The 17,085-nt window shown below is 33.4% G+C and overlaps 2 protein-coding genes across 2 annotated transcripts; one reads left to right on the forward strand and one right to left on the reverse strand.

Annotated features, from left to right (window-relative positions):
- The first annotated feature begins 1,220 nt into the window (after positions 1-1,220).
- LOC107701894 (glycerol-3-phosphate dehydrogenase [NAD(+)], cytoplasmic-like) lies at positions 1,221-7,508 on the forward strand. Its single transcript, XM_016504038.1, has 6 exons — positions 1,221-1,386; positions 1,971-2,148; positions 5,686-5,826; positions 6,095-6,233; positions 6,312-6,424; positions 7,001-7,508. The coding sequence occupies exons 1-6, from the start codon at positions 1,346-1,348 to the stop codon at positions 7,373-7,375; spliced, it is 987 nt and encodes a 328-aa protein (XP_016359524.1). The 5' UTR covers positions 1,221-1,345; the 3' UTR covers positions 7,376-7,508.
- Positions 7,509-9,621: 2,113 nt separating this feature from the next.
- Positions 9,622-16,139, reverse strand: LOC107701881 (cathepsin K-like). The gene is made up of 3 exons (XM_016504019.1): positions 16,107-16,139; positions 13,956-14,192; positions 9,622-10,087 (listed from the first exon to the last, which is right to left on the reverse strand). The coding sequence occupies exons 1-3, from the start codon at positions 16,137-16,139 to the stop codon at positions 9,830-9,832; spliced, it is 528 nt and encodes a 175-aa protein (XP_016359505.1). The 3' UTR covers positions 9,622-9,829.
- Positions 16,140-17,085: the final 946 nt, after the last annotated feature.

The following is a 17,085-nucleotide window of genomic DNA, read 5'->3' on the forward strand; positions in this document are numbered from 1 at the left end:
GCAGATTGTGCTGAATTATAGAAATCTCATCCCACGTGAACATCACAACTATAACCAATCACATGACTGGGACTTTCCATTGACTTCTGCTGTTTAATACTGGCCTAATGATATGATATTATATTATATTATATTATATTATATTATATTATATTATATTATATTATATTATATTATATTATATTATATTATATTATATTATATTATATTATATTATATTATATTATATTATATTATATTATATTATATTATATTATATTATATTATATTATATTATATTATATTATATTATATTATATTATATTATATTATATTATATTATATTATATTATATTATATTATATTATATTATATTATTAGACCCAAAACCTTCAAGCAAAACATTATTATGTAAGACATTATTATATTACATATTACCTATTATATTTTGTCATGTTATATAGAGCCAAAACCCTCATGCAATTTGTATATTATATTATATTATATTATTTAGAGCCAAAATGCTTAAGCAACCTTTTTCTTTTTGAACATTTTCATGAAGATGAAATAAATACATATTTTATTTTATTTCGTTTCATTTAATTTCATTTTCATTTCAATTTCATTTAATTTCAATTACATTTCGTTTCATTTAATTTCATTTTCATTTCTATTTTAATTTCATTTTATTTTATTTTATTTTTATTTTTTTTGTTTTGTTTTGTTATGGACCCGAAACCCTCACACAAGTGTTTTTGCATTTGCAAATTTTCATGAAAGCATTATTCAGTGAAGTTGTTAATGAAGTTGTTTCCACGTAATGTTGCTGATTTCAGCTTTTCCTGTAGTTGTGGAACATTTGGTGAAATCTGACACCTGTATTTGACCTTGATCTCGGATGTTTGATTTTATTCTTAAATGAAATCATTAACATGTTTTAACACCAGCTGCATTCAATCATTAAAGAATAAATCATTATCATTTCCATTTATTTTAATATTAACAGTCATTTTAATCCATAAAATTGGACTATAACACAGATGATTAGACACTAAGCAGGAATTTAGGAGCAGAACAAATCCAGACCTGTTGAACCCAGCCTTGCATTCTCTCTCTCTCTCTCTCTCTCTCTGTCTCTCTCCCTGTATCTCTCTCTCTTTCTCTCTCTCTCTCTCTCTGTCTCTCCCTGTCTCTCTCTCTCTATCTCTCTCTCTCTGTGTCTCTCTCTCTCTCTCTCTGTCTCTCTCTCTCTATCTCTCTCTCTCGCTCTCTCTCTCTCTCGCTCTCTCTCTCTCTCTCTGTATGTCGGGTGTGTCAGGAAGTCAAACTTCATTCTCTCTCTGATCCTCAGTCAACAACAAACACGATGCCTGGCAAGAAAGTTTGTATCATCGGCTCAGGAAACTGGTGAGTTCCGTCTTATATCCGTCTGAAACGCTTTAGCAGCTGTCTGCGCTGAACGCGACGCGACATTGACTTTCCACACTGGTGTGTTTGCATCTGTACTCCTACAGAACCGACTGGTGTTACCACTGTAGCTGCTCTAATGCTCACACCATGGTACTTAGTTACTACCGTTTGATGGCCATGTAATTTACCGCAGTATAATTAAGAATACCAGAATTTCCCATGGTTACAACAGTTTTTTCCCCACATAATGGCATATTTACTGTAGTAAACCTGATTCTGAAGCTTCTCACAGTTTCACATCCAGTTATTCAATCAATCAACAGTTTTACTGTAGTTGTGTGTTCCCAGAAAAAAATATGTTTTCAAATATATTTAAAAATACACAAAAAAAATGTAAATTTTGAAAATATATTTAAAAAACTAGATATATTTTTTAAAAGCATTTAAAAATGTATTTTGAAAATGTATTTTAAATAATGTATTTAAAAAAAAATATATATTTTTTGCCATATGGAAAGTAAGGTGGTACTTTGTTGTTTTTAATGTGTTTGTGCTGCATATGTGTGTTTTTTGTTGGTCAGGGGTTCTGCCATCGCTAAGATCATCGGGCACAATGTGAAAGCGTCGAACCGCTTCGATCCGCTGGTGAAGATGTGGGTCTATGAGGAGATGATTGACGGACGCAAACTCACCGAGATCATCAACACCGAACACGAGAACGTCAAATATCTGCCCGGACACAAACTGCCCAAAAATGTGGTGTGTGTTTCTCTTTAATAGTACAGTGATGGGAAGAGACCATAATACCGTGGTACTTTGATGGTACTGCAAGGTAATTGAAAGATGCTTAACCTGTATGACCAGAAGAATGTTCTCAGAATGTTCTGGAAAAGTTTGAACTTTCAGTTACGTTAATAGAAATGTTCTCAAAATGTTACCACAAAAACATTATTTATACAATTGTTCATGTAGCATAATATTTTATAAATGTTACTATATTTTCCAGAATCTTCAGAGAACATTTAAAAGTAACGTTTCCATGATGTTTGCAAAATGACCAAATGGAATGTTCGTATAACCAAGAAGAAACATTTCAAAAACATTCAGAACATTTCGAGAACATTCATAAATAACATTTTGATAAATCAATTTTGATATTTTTGATAGCTCTAGTGAAGTTCAGAAGGTAATACCATGGTATCTTTGAGTAAATGTTAGATGTGAGCTGGTTATCAGTAGGGTTACACACAGATTAAAGTGCTGACCTCTGCACTGATCACCTTTACACTCATCTACACGTTACTGCGGCAAAATTACACAACGTTAGAAGCAGATTAATAGTGAAGTAACCACTGAGTAAGTGAGGCAGAGGTCATGATGGGAAAAGATAAATGAGCAAATGTGAACTTGTGGTTTTGAAATCATTGCACACAAATGTGGATTAGTTAGAGAACAGCAACTCAAACAGACTATAATTAACCAGGTCAAAGCTGAAGGAATAATAAAAGTGATGTAGCAATCATTCAGATGCTGCATTAGAAATGTCTTGATCTACCCGCCCACTTTATGAAGGTAACCTGCTGGAACAGAACGGGTCGTACTAGCTTGTTGCTGGACCCAGATGGTTAATTTTATTAAAAATGAATGAAAACTTAATCAAAAATGAAAAAGATTCAAGAAATAAAATGAAAACAAAAATTCCAGTAACCAGTATAACAGATCAATTATGAGATAAAAAGTTAAAATTATGACAGAAAGATGAAATTGTGAGATTATGAAGTCATATTTATGGTATTAAAAGTCATAAGTATGAGATAAAAAGTCAAAATGTTGATAAAAAAGTTGATTATAACAGGTGAAATTGTGAAAAGTAAACAATTATGAGATAAAAACACACTTATGGCATTAAAAATAATAATTATGAGATTTAAAAAAAACATAATTATGAGATAAAAAAATCATAATTATGAGATTTAAAAAAATCATAATTATGAGATAAAAGTATAAATGATGTGATAAAAGTGGATTATAACAATTGAAATTATGACAAAGTCTAAATTCTGACAAAAAGTAAAAAAAAATGATGAGATAAACTCATGGCATTAAAAATAATTATGAGAAAAAAAATCATAATTATGAAATAAAAGTCTAAATCTGTTGTGATATAAAGTGGATTAGAGCAGTTGAAATTATGACAGTCAAAATTCTGACAAAAAGTAAAAAATTATGAGATAAAAACTCATTTATGGCATCAAAAATAATAATTATGAGATAAAAGTATAAATGATATGATAAAAAGTGGATTATAACAGTTAGACTGTAATGTGCTGGTGGATGAAGCAAGCAAGCAGGCAGGGAACATGGCAGTTTAATAACAAAACAAGAGCAAACAATAAACCAAAACACGGGAAACAAGGAACAGAACACGAGCCGAAACGGCACCATAACATCCAACAACTGCCAAAGCACAAGAGAAACTCAAGCACGGTTTAATACAAGGGTCCAAGGGAGAAAATGTGTTACTATGGGAACTAACAAGGAGTGGGTGTGGTCCAGTGAGTGACTATGGCAACTAATGAGGGTAACTATGAAGACAAACTGGGCAGAACACACACATGGAACATGTAGCATAGACCAAAGGTTACAATTATGACAAAAAGTTAAAAGAAATTATATAAAAAGTCATAATTATGACAAAAAGACAAAATTATGAGATGAAAAAGTCGAAATAATGTGATAAAACTTAACTATAACAGTTGAAATTATGAGATAAAAAAAATATCTATATTATGCCAAAAAGATGAAATTATGAGTTTAAAGAGTAATATTTATGGCATTGAGATAAAAAAAAATAATTATTATGAGATATACAGTCATAATTGACAAAAGGTTGAAATTATGAGATAAAAAAATCTAAATGATGCCAAAAAGATGAAATTATGAGTTTAAAGAGTCATATTTATGGCATTGAGATAAAAATTCATAATTATGAAATATAAAGTCATAATTGACAAAAGGTTGTAATTATGAGATTTAAAAAAAAATAAAAATGATGCCAAAAAGATGAAATTATGAGTTTAAAGAGTCATATTTATAGCATTGAGATAAAAAATTCATAATTATGAAATATAAAGTCATAATTGACAAAAGGTTGTAATTATGCCAAATCTAAATTATACCAAAAAGATGAAATTATGAGTTTAAAGAGTCATATTTATGGCATTGAGATAAAAATTCAAAACTATGAAATATAAAGTCATAATTGACAAAAGGTTGTAATTATGAGATTTAAAAAAAAATAAAAATGATGCCAAAAAGATGAAATTATGAGTTTAAAGAGTAATATTTATGGCATTGAGATAAAAAAAAATAATTATTATGAGATATACAGTCATAATTGACAAAAGGTTGAAATTATGAGATAAAAAAATCTAAATGATGCCAAAAAGATGAAATTATGAGTTTAAAGAGTAATATTTATGGCATTGAGATAAAAAAAAATAATTATTATGAGATATACAGTCATAATTGACAAAAGGTTGAAATTATGAGATAAAAAAAAAAGATAAAATTATGAGTTTAAAGAGTCATATTTATGGCACTGAGATAAAAATGTATAATTATGAGATATAAAGTCATAATTGACAAAAGGTTGGAATTATGAGATTTAAAAAAAAATAAAAATTATGCCAAAAAGATGAAATTATGAGTTTAAAGAGTCATATTTATGGCACTGAGATAAAAATTAATAATTATGAGATATAAAGTCATAATTGACAAAAGGTTGGAATTATGAGATTTAAAAAAAAAACTAAATGATGCCAAAAAGATGAAATTATGAGTTTAAAGAGTCATATTTATGGCATTGCGATAAAAGTTCATAATTATGAGATATAAAGTCATAATTGACAAAAGGTTGTAATTATGCCAAATCTAAATGATGCCAAAAAGATGAAATTATGAGTTTAAAGAGTCATATTTATGGCATTGAGATAAAAAAACAATCATAATTATGAGATATAAAGTCATAATTGACAAAAGGTTGAAATTATGCCAAATCTAAATTATGACAAAAAGACAAAATTATGAGAGATAATTATGAGATAAAGTCAAAAAGTTAGAATTATAAGACATTTTTGAGCGTTGTCATAATTGAACCAGAAATGATGGCTGTAATAATATGGGAGACTTTCAAATATTGTTTAAAAGGTTAAGAAGCACTGGTGTAAAGCAGTTGATTTCCGTGAAGCCCCTGCTGAGAGAAGACCAGGGTTCAGATCTGCTCTGTTTCCTCAGGTGGCTGTTCCTGATGTCACCGAGGCCGCGAGCGGAGCAGACGTCCTGATCTTCGTCATTCCTCATCAGTTTATTGGGAAGATCTGTGACCAGATGAAACCTCACGTCAAACCTGGAGCCACTGGCATCTCCCTCATTAAAGTATGAGACAATCACCATATCTTTTTTACGCAGTTAGCGATATTTTAGTATTATTTACTATTATTATTATCATTTTAAGGTTTACTTCAGTTTTATTTTTTATTTCAAGTTAGTAATTTTAATGCTTCAACTTAAAATAAATAAAAGTGAGAAATACTGTGAAATACTGTAAAATGATTTAATAGTATTAGTTAATTATAATAATCCTGAATGTATGTACTATATTTATTACTAAACAGTATTGATCATTCTGTGTGTGTGTGTTAAGGGTATCGATGAGGGTCCGGATGGACTGACCCTGATCTCTGACATCATCAGGTCCAAGCTGGAGATCGAGGTCAGTGTGCTGATGGGCGCCAACATCGCCAGCGAGGTGGCCGAGGAGAAGTTCTGCGAGACCACCATCGGTGTGTGACATCACTTCCTGTGAGAAGCCTGCAGAGCGCTTGACCTCGTGTGTTTATGACTGTGTGTGTGTGTTTCAGGAGCCACTAATGAATCCAACGGCAAGGTCTTCAAAGAGCTTCTGCAGACGCCGAACTTCCGCATCACTGTGGTGAAGGAGAGCGACACGGTGGAGCTGTGTGGAGCGCTGAAGGTACCGGAGACACACACGTGATGCTTTCATCTCTCAATCATCTAGAAGTCATCTTTAAAGCATCGTCTCACTTGTTCAGATTGCTGATGTTATGGAAGCTTAGGTAAATCAGAACTATGAGATAATTATGGCAAAAAAAATTAATTATGAGATAAAAAGTCATAATAATGCCAAAAAGACAAAATTATGAGATAAAAATCTGAATTATGAAGGGTAGTTATAATTATGAGAGAACCAGTCAAAATTATAAGATAAAAAGTCATAATTATGACAGTCAAATTAATGAGCTAAAAGTAATAATTATGCCCCCCAAAACAAAATTTTAAATGAGATAAAAAGTCATAATTACGACAAAAAGTAAAAATTATGAGATAAAAACCAAATTATGAGAAAAAGTCATAATTATGTAAAAAAAAATCTAAATTCTGAGATACAAGTCATAATTATGACAAAAAGACAAAATTATGAGATAAAAATCTGAATTATGAGGGAAAGTTATGATTATGACAGAACCAGTCAAAATGATGATAAAAAGTCATAATTATGCCCCCCTGTGTGTGTGTGTGTGTGTGGCAGAACATCGTGGCGGTGGGTGCAGGTTTCTGTGACGGTCTGGGTTTCGGTGACAACACCAAAGCTGCTGTGATCCGGCTGGGGCTGATGGAGATGGTGGCCTTCTCCAAAATCTTCTGCAAGAGTGCCGTCAACTCCGCCACCTTCCTGGAGAGCTGCGGCGTGGCCGACCTCATCACCACCTGCTACGGAGGACGCAACCGCCGCGTGGCCGAGGCCTTCGCCCGCTCGAAGAAGGTCCAACTCAAATACACTGATGATCACATGACGCTCAGCATTTCAGAGATCAGCGTGATGGGTTTATTTTATACTGTGATGCACGTCAAACATGTATTTACCATCACTGTACAGTTTAATGTGTGCATAATCTGTTATTAACCTTCATACTCATAAGACATCACCTGTCAAAATAACCCAGAGCATTATGATTGCACATCTTCTTTTTTTGTCCAGATATCTTATATCATTTAATTCTAATAAAATCTAAACATTATTATTTATGCAGTTTTTGTGAAGGTTTGTTAAAAACCATTTTATCTACGTCTAAACTACTAGTTTTAACCAATAAAATTATCATATATATATATATACACATAACATTTCTAATATATATATATATATATATGTTAGTTAGTTAGTTTGGGAGATTTATTTATTTTGTTTATTTACCTCTAAATGACTAGTTTTTACCAATACTTTCTAATAAAATATTTCTAATAATAATAACAATAATAAATTATATATATTATATATTTTTTTATAATATATTTAATTTAATTTATTTTTGTTTTATTTAATTTTATTTACCTTTAAAGTACTATTTATTTATTTTTTACCAATAATTTTAATATAAAAATCAATGCAGTTTCATGACTCTGGCCCAGGACTTCATCAGCTGCCTTCAGAACCATCCAGAACACATGTGAGCGACCCGAACCGAACCGAAGCCAAGCGATCAGAAACACACACACTAACATTAGCCTATATCTACTGAGCTTCACTCACACCTCACCTATTACGAGAAGGGAATTATGAGTCTTCTTAAGTCCAATATGATGAGAGTATTTGTGTCATTTCTGACTCAGGACTGTAACGCTGGTAAACGCACATGTGCAGCATTTTATATTTGGAGTTTTGATCATAACTGTTCTATAGAGAATGTAATACTTTATAACACAATCAATAAAAGCCATGCTGCTTATTTGAATCTTTTAATCGAACTTTGAGCTTCATTTATTCTTACAACAGTGAACAGAAACATAAAATAACACTTGTTTTTCTTCATGAGCCACATAAAACAATCTCTAATTTCAGTGTTTAAATGAAAGACACACACTTTTTAATAAAAATTTGAATATTATAATAAAATAATTATTAATATTATATAAAATATTACATTTATATTTATACAAATATGAACATTATAAGAAAAATAACCAATAACATAAAAATTATAAATATTATATTTATAAAAACATGCATATTATAGCTACAACTTCTCCCTTCATTTTCCTTTAACGTTTTCCTTTCTCACATAAAATGAATGAATCTCTGATTTCAGTGTTTAAATGGCTTAAAGGTATACATTTTTTATGAGTTATTACTAGTTTTTACCAATAAGTTTAATATAAAACAAGCACAGTTTCATGCATGAAGGTGACACTTCTTTATCTTTTTCTCTTAATTCCATTTAATTCTAATAATCTATATATTTTAATTAAATTCTAATAATAGTAATATTAAAATTGGCCCATATATATATATAATTTTAATCAACCTTGGAGTTTCATTTATAACACAAAATAAGACTTAAAACAATCAATCTCTAATTTCAGTTACAGTTAATTTAAGACATAACATTATTATGATTTAATAATTTTTTATGATTTAATAAAGTGTTTTTTTTTATTTTACATTTGAATATTTAATTTATTTTTGGTGTTTTGTTTTGAAAAAGAAAGAAAAAAATACAACGGATCTCTAATTTCAATGTTTAAATTAATTATATAAACATCTTTGACATTTTTGTCCAGTCAAGCACTCTTTAGATTGAGAATACTCCTCCCCCTAAATTATAAATATTAAAGCAGTATCAACTTTATTTCCAATTTACTTCCACGAATGTTCTTTGCTTTTGTCATGAGTTTGGTTTTTCAGGGCTGTTACAGAAACTAAAGACTTTCAGAAAATCAATATGTATTAAATAAGATATATTCCGCTCCAGTGTCTCAGAGAGGAAGCTCAGATGCGGTCGGATGAGATGGTGGGGTAAATGGAAAAGCTGGATATTCCACACATGTTTTTATTTCGTGCCATGCAGATGAAACCGTTTTCACCCCAGCTGAGACAGAGAGACAGAATTATTGACCTAAAATCATCATTTCGCATTTTCAACACTAGAGGTCATTAGAGCTCACACTAAAATACAGTGACTTAACAGCTACTGAAGTTTTTTTTTTTTTTTACAGCAACATTATTATATAAATATAAACTAGTATATTTATTACAAAATATGAATATTATAATACAATAATTATTAATAATATTTATTTAAAAAATGATAAATATATTACATTTATATTTATACAAATATGAATATTATAATTAAATAATTATTCATAATAATGATTCGTAATAATGGTAAAATAATTATAATATTAAAATAACCTTTTAAAACCTGACAAAATGCCTGTTCTAAAGTCATAACTGTCACATAGTATTTTTTTTATCAAGTGAAAATCAACCTGTTTTTCACCAGCCAGTAATCTTGTCCATTTTCTGAGCCGTAACCCACAACTAGAACCGCATGATTGATCAGTCCAGAGCAGCACTTCAGATTGCTGTAGATTCCTGAACACACGTATGTATCATTTGGGGGGACTGAAAGCAGATAGACAGGTGTGTGTGATGTATTATATATGTCTCACCGCCTCTGTACCTGTGGAAGGAAGCAAGTTTGGCATTGACACCAACGGACACAGGTCCAATGTTAGCAAGGGCATACTGCAGCGCTGCCTCATTGTGACGCGGAAGAATCCGGAAACCTGAGCAATATCCGGCTCTTCCCGTCACAGAGTATCGACAGGCACCCTGCTGCAAACGTCACCACAACATCACAGCATCATCACAACATTACTCTGACATAACAACGTCACTACACTGCCAAAACAACATCACAGCAACATTACAACATCACAACATTACACCGACATAACAACAACGTCTCTACAATGCCAAAACAACAGTCACTACAACGCCACTACAATGTCACTACAATGCCACGTCACAACAACGTCACTATAACATCACTACAACGCCACAGTGTCACAACGTCACAATAACGTCACTACAACACCGCCCCAACACCACAACAACATTACAACGACATAACAACGACATAACAACGTCACTGTCACAACAACGTCACTATAACATCACTACAACGCCAGTGTCACAATGTCACAATAACGTCACTACAACACCGCCCCAACACAACAACATTACAACGACATAACAACAACGTCACTGTCACAACAGCGTCACTATAACATCACTACAACGCCACAGTGTCACAACGTCACAATAACGTCACTACAACACCGCCCCAACACCACAACAACATTACAATGACATAACAACAACGACATAACAACAACGTCACTGTCACAACAACGTCACTATAACATCACTACAACGCCAGTGTCACAATGTCACAATAACGTCACTACAACACCGCCCCAACACCACAACAACATTACAATACAACGCCACAATGTCACAACATCACTATAAGGTCACTATCACATCACTACAACACAACTTTTACTTTACTTTACTTTTAGTCATTTAGCAGACGCTTTTATCCAAAGCGACTTACAAATAAGAAAAAGTAATTAAAACTAAAAGCTAAAACTCTAAAAACACTATATATATACACATTTAAGAAAATAAAAGAAATTAAATAGAAATGACAAATGCATACAACATTTCAAAACTAAACATTTAAATGAAAACAAAAAAATAAAGCTAAAAATGATTCAAAATATTAAAAGAACAAAAGGTATGAATATAATAATGATTCTAACATAACACTAAGCCAAACACCAAAAAACAACTACATATGTGTATGTACAGCCACACACACATACATGTACATGTACATGTATATAAATACATTCAATATATATATATTATTTCATTTCCATTTTGTATGTTGAAGTACTGAAATAACTAAAATTAAATAAAACTAAAACTTAATAAAAAACCTATATAGACATAATAAAAAACTAATAAAATGACAACATTACTACAACTGTAACTAAAACTAAAATAGATATCTAATACAAATCAAACTACATTAGTTTATCAGTAATCCTAAAAAAATAACACTGAGCCAAACACACATGCTAAAATAACAACAACTTACTGACACATAGTAAGAAATTGTTATAAAAAACTGAAACAGAAGTGAAACAAGTAGTAGGACAACAACGTCACTACGTCATTATAAGGTCACTATAACATTCTACAACACAACAACGTCACTACAACGCCGCCCCAACACCACAACATCACAACAACATTACAACAACATCACAGCAACATTACAACATGACAACAACGTCACTACAATGCCACTGTCACAACAGTCACTACAACGCCACTACAATGCCATGTCACAACAACGTCACTATAACATCACTACAACGCCACAATGTCACAACGTCATTATAAGGTCACTATAACATCACTACAATACAACAACGTCACTACAACACCGCCCCAACATCACAACAACACAACAACATTACAATAACATCACAGCAACATTACAACGACATAACAACAGTCACTACAACGCCACTGTCACAACAATCACTACAAAGCCGCCCCAACACCACAACAACATTACAATAACATCACAGCAACATCACAACATTACAACGACATAACAACGTCACTACAACGCCACTGTCACAACAGTCACTACAACGCCACTACAATGTCACTACAATGCCACGTCACAACAACGTCACTATAACATCACTACAACACCACAATGTCACACCGTCATTATAAGGTCACTATAACATCACTACAACACAACAACGTCACTACAACACCGCCCCAACATCACAACAACATTACAATAACATCACAGCAACATTACAACGACATAACAACAATGCCACTACAACGCCACTGTCACAACAATCACTACAATGCCGCCTCAACACCACAACATCACAACAACATTACAATAACATCACAGCAACATCACAACATTACAACGACATAACAACAACGTCACTACAACGCCACTGTCACAACAGTCACTACAACGCCACTACAATACCACGTCACAACAACGTCACTATAACATCACTATAACATCACTACAACACTACAATGTCACAATGTCACTATAACATCACTACAACACAACAACGTCACTACAACACCGCCCCAACACCACAACATCACAGCAACATTACAACATCACAACATTACAACAACGTCACTACAACGCCACAGTCACAACAATGTCACAACGTCACTATAACATTACTACAATGCCACAATGTCACTACGTCACTACAACGCCGCCACAACACCACAACAAAGTCACTATTAACATCACAACGTCACTACGCCACAACAACGCCACTACAACGTCACATTAACGGCACTACAACAACGTCACTATAAATGCCGCCACAACAACGTCACTACAATGTCATAATGGCACACTGCAACAACAACGTCACTATGTCACAACAATGCCACAACGTCACTATAATGTAACTACAACGCCACTACAACTTCACAATATCACTTTGTCACTACAACGTCACAACAACGCCACTACAATGTCACTAGAACACCACTACAACATCACAACAACAACAACATTCAAACCTTCTAGATCAGGGATTCACAAACTCTGTCATCAGCCAAACCACTTAGATTTAATATTACAATAATTTAACAACACATTTGCTCATTATTTTGAAAAGATGTGTTATTTTTCATGATTTAGTTTTTAGTAAGTTTTATTCCGATTGTTTTTATTTTAAAATTAATTATTTTAATTTCACATTTTTATGATTTAATACATTTTTAGTAACCATTTTATTTTCATTGTTTTTTAATAGTATTTTATTTGTTTTGATATGACACTTTTATGGTTTAATGAATTTTTAGTAAGTGTTTTTCATTGTTTTTATATTATAATTATTTTAAATGTACATTTGTATTTATTTTTTTCATCAGGTTTTATTTTCATTGTTTTTATTTAAAAAATTATTCATTTAAAATTTACATTGTGGTTTGATAAATTTTTTGTAAATATTTTATTTTGATTATATTAATTATATTAAATATTTAATTATATTCATTTTAAATTTTTATGATTTATTTAATTTTTAGCAAATGTTTCATGTAGATTTTTCATTTTTTTATTATTTATTTTAATTTGACATTTAGTTTATTAATGATTATTTATGATTATTTTTAGTTAATTTTTATTTTGATTGTTTTTTTTCTTTCAGTTTTACATTTTTATGATTTAATTGTTTTTAGTAAATGTTTTATATTAAAATTATATATTTTAATTTTACATTTTTAATATTGAATTTTGTTAGTGTGTAGTATTTTCACTGCAAAAATATTTACTTATTTGTTTATTTATGCAGTTCTATGATTTAGTTGATTTTTACTAAGTGTATTATGTAGATTTTTTAAACAATTATTTATGATTTAATTATTTTCTTGGTAAGTGTTTTATTTTAAAATTATTTATTTTAATTTATTTTTTAAAATTGAATTATTAGCTTTTCATCAGTTTTCCAACTCTCTGCAGTTCCCTCACGAACCCCAGTTGGAGAATCCCTGATTTATATCATGCCTGTGAACACTGATGTAGTGAAGCTGAAGGCTCGTTGGGTGTTGTGTTAACGTTCTGCAGTAGCTTGTGTTCATACGGGTATAAGGTGTTGGAGTCGATGCCGTTGTTCTGGATGATGTAGAGAAAGGCTCGGCTCAGATATCCGCCTCTGCAGCCGCGGTTCCCCAGACTCACACTGCAGTCCAGCAGGTTCAGCGGACTCAAGGGGACCAGTGAACCTGTTCTCCTCTTCATCTGACCCTCCAGAGCACCGACGGCACTAAACGCCCAGCATGAGCCACACGGGCCCTGAAACTACACACACACACACGCTCACACGCGCACTCACACACACACACACGCTCACACACGCACTCACACACACACACACACACACACTCACTCTCACACACACACACACACACTCACTCTCAGCCACACGGGCCCTGAAACTACACACACACACACGCTCACACGCGCACTCACACACACACACACGCTCACACGCGCACTCACACACACACACACGCTCACACGCGCACTCACACACACACACACGCTCACACGCGCACTCACACACACACACACGCTCACACGCGCACTCACACACACACACACGCTCACACGCGCACTCACACACACACACACACTCACACGCGCACTCACACACACACACACGCACGCATACTCACACACACACTCACACGCGCACTCACACACACACACACACACACAAACTCACGCACACACACGCACGCATACTCACACGCGCACTCACACACACAATGTACACAAAACACACAACACACACACACACACTGACTGATGCATATGCACACAAATCCACACAACACTGTCGCAATCTGGCTTTATGCAACTTCTAACCAGTTACCGGTTGCTGAAAAGTGTTTTTGAGGAAGAACTAGACATAGGATTTAACAGTTCGCCACAAGACACTACAGACAAAACTTAAGAGTTTTATTCCTATCTCTATTCTGAAGGGGTTTACTGAGGGGTTTGTTCATATATCATTCACTCTGATTTATACAACATTTAGACAGCATTACAAATATGGTAATATCTGTTAGTTTACATATTTAAAACTAGATATCAACAAGCAGAATTACATTTTCTATTTTGTAAACACTGATATCTGAAATAATCAGCATTTGTTGCTTTTGGGCGGACAGAAACTCTGAAGTCTTCACACATTTCCCCTCGTCGCTTTTATTGTGTTATCTCTGACCTCAAGAAGCAAGGCGTTTCGGTGTTCAAGAGACGCTGCTTTTCATAAGAAGGACTTAGAAATCATCCAAAAATAGTCAGTAAAGATGCATAGGAAATAAAAATAACAATAAAACGTAAACATGTATTAAAAATGACTTTCAAATGTTTTAAAAGAGAGATAAAAAAGAAACCGAGTGAGCTGTGGTTGGTCGCTTCGCCTGTCAATCACACGCTCTCTTCCTGTCTAAGTGGGCGGTTCTTCGCAGGTCTGTGTTAGTGCACAACACACAACAGCTGGCTTTACTTGACCGTTACAGTTCTCAGAACAGATTAGACCGGACCAATCACAGTCCTGCGCGCTTGCGTTTTATTTAATCATTTCACAGCACCACTTGAGCTGATTGTGTCTGCATTCCAGGAGCAATCCTCAGCACTTATGGGTTTAAATGATCATGTTTTAATGGGAAATAATATGAGGTGATATTTGAGCGTCACAAACCCCATTCTGCTGATCTCAGTTCAGTGGGTCAAACGGCAAACAGACCGACCCACAGAGACAGATTAATAGTGTGTGTGTGTGTGTGTACCTGGTATTTATCACGTTATGGGGACCAAATGTCCCCACAAGGATAGTAATACTAGTAAATTTTGACCTTGTGGGGACATTTTTGAGGTCCCCATGAGGAAACAAGCTTATAAATCACACAGAATGAGTTTTTTTGAGAAAGTAAAAATGCAGAACGTTTCCTGTGAGGGGTAGGTTTAGGGGTAGGGTTGGTGTAGGGCAATAGCACATACAGTTTGTACAGTATAAAAACCATTACGCCTATGGAATGTCCCATGAAATCTGGGAGTATTACTGGCCAGACACGAAAATACCATGGGTCCATATACTGCCATATATATACTGATCCAGATGTATGTTACTGAGGTATTCTTCCGTGCAACAGCCATTTGTTGCCATGGTAATCCACTAAATGAAGGGGGCGTTCACACCTTTGTGGCACAGTGCCCTCCCCTTTTGGTCATTCATGTTAAACAGGATTGGTTGATTTGAAACTAAACCCACCCCTAAACCAGACAGCTATTGGACCACTGAGCACACAGACTTTCCTCAAAAGTCATTTTCAGTGCTTCAGCTGCCTTTCAGGAGTGAAACTATGAAAACTTCTTCCTCATAGCCTCATCATAATTCCTGCAGGATACCTAAAAGACATAAAATGTGTTTAAATATAAATATTTAATTGGATAGGTGAAACAATACAAAAATGGATAATAAAACATTGCAACAACCTTCTGAACTTATGTTACCATTTATAATCTCTGAAGATGAGTTGACCCAGTCTTGTGTGTAGGATACTGTAGAAAAGAGGAAACACTATCTGAGAAAAAATACAGTATAAATATAGTTTTGACATTAAATATATTAGTTTTACACAATATAACTGATTAATCTTACCTGGTTTGTGTATAATGTTGAAGTGGATTCTTCCCAGAACTGTGCAAGCTTACAAATGTTTCTGCCTGTAGCTGCTGGTGTCTTCAAGAAGTGTGACTTAAGATCAGGTCTAACACGAAGTCTTAGCCGGGTGTGTGTGTGTGTGTGTGTGTGTGTGTGTGTGTGCATGTGCATGTTTATGTGGTTTCTGAGGACACAAATTTGTATAATGACATGGGTATGACATAGGTATTACAACGAGAAGGTGATTTATGAGGACATTTTGAGTGTCCCCTAAAAGGCTTATAAATCATTCAGAATGAAGTTTTTTGAAAATCTAAAAATGCACAAAGTTTCCTGTGAGGGGTAGGTTTAGGGGTAGGGTTGGTGTAGGGCAATAGAATATACGATTTGAACAGTATAAAAACCATTACGCCTATGGAGAGTCCCCATAAACCATAAAAACCAACGTGTGTGTGTGTGTGTGTGTGTGTGTGTGTGTGAGAGTGTGCGTGTGAGTGTGTGTGTGTGTGAGTG

This window comes from Sinocyclocheilus anshuiensis, unplaced genomic scaffold (genome assembly GCF_001515605.1).
Source record: "Sinocyclocheilus anshuiensis isolate Anshui unplaced genomic scaffold, SAMN03320099.WGS_v1.1 scaffold2144, whole genome shotgun sequence".
Classification (NCBI taxonomy): Eukaryota; Metazoa; Chordata; class Actinopteri; order Cypriniformes; family Cyprinidae; genus Sinocyclocheilus; species Sinocyclocheilus anshuiensis.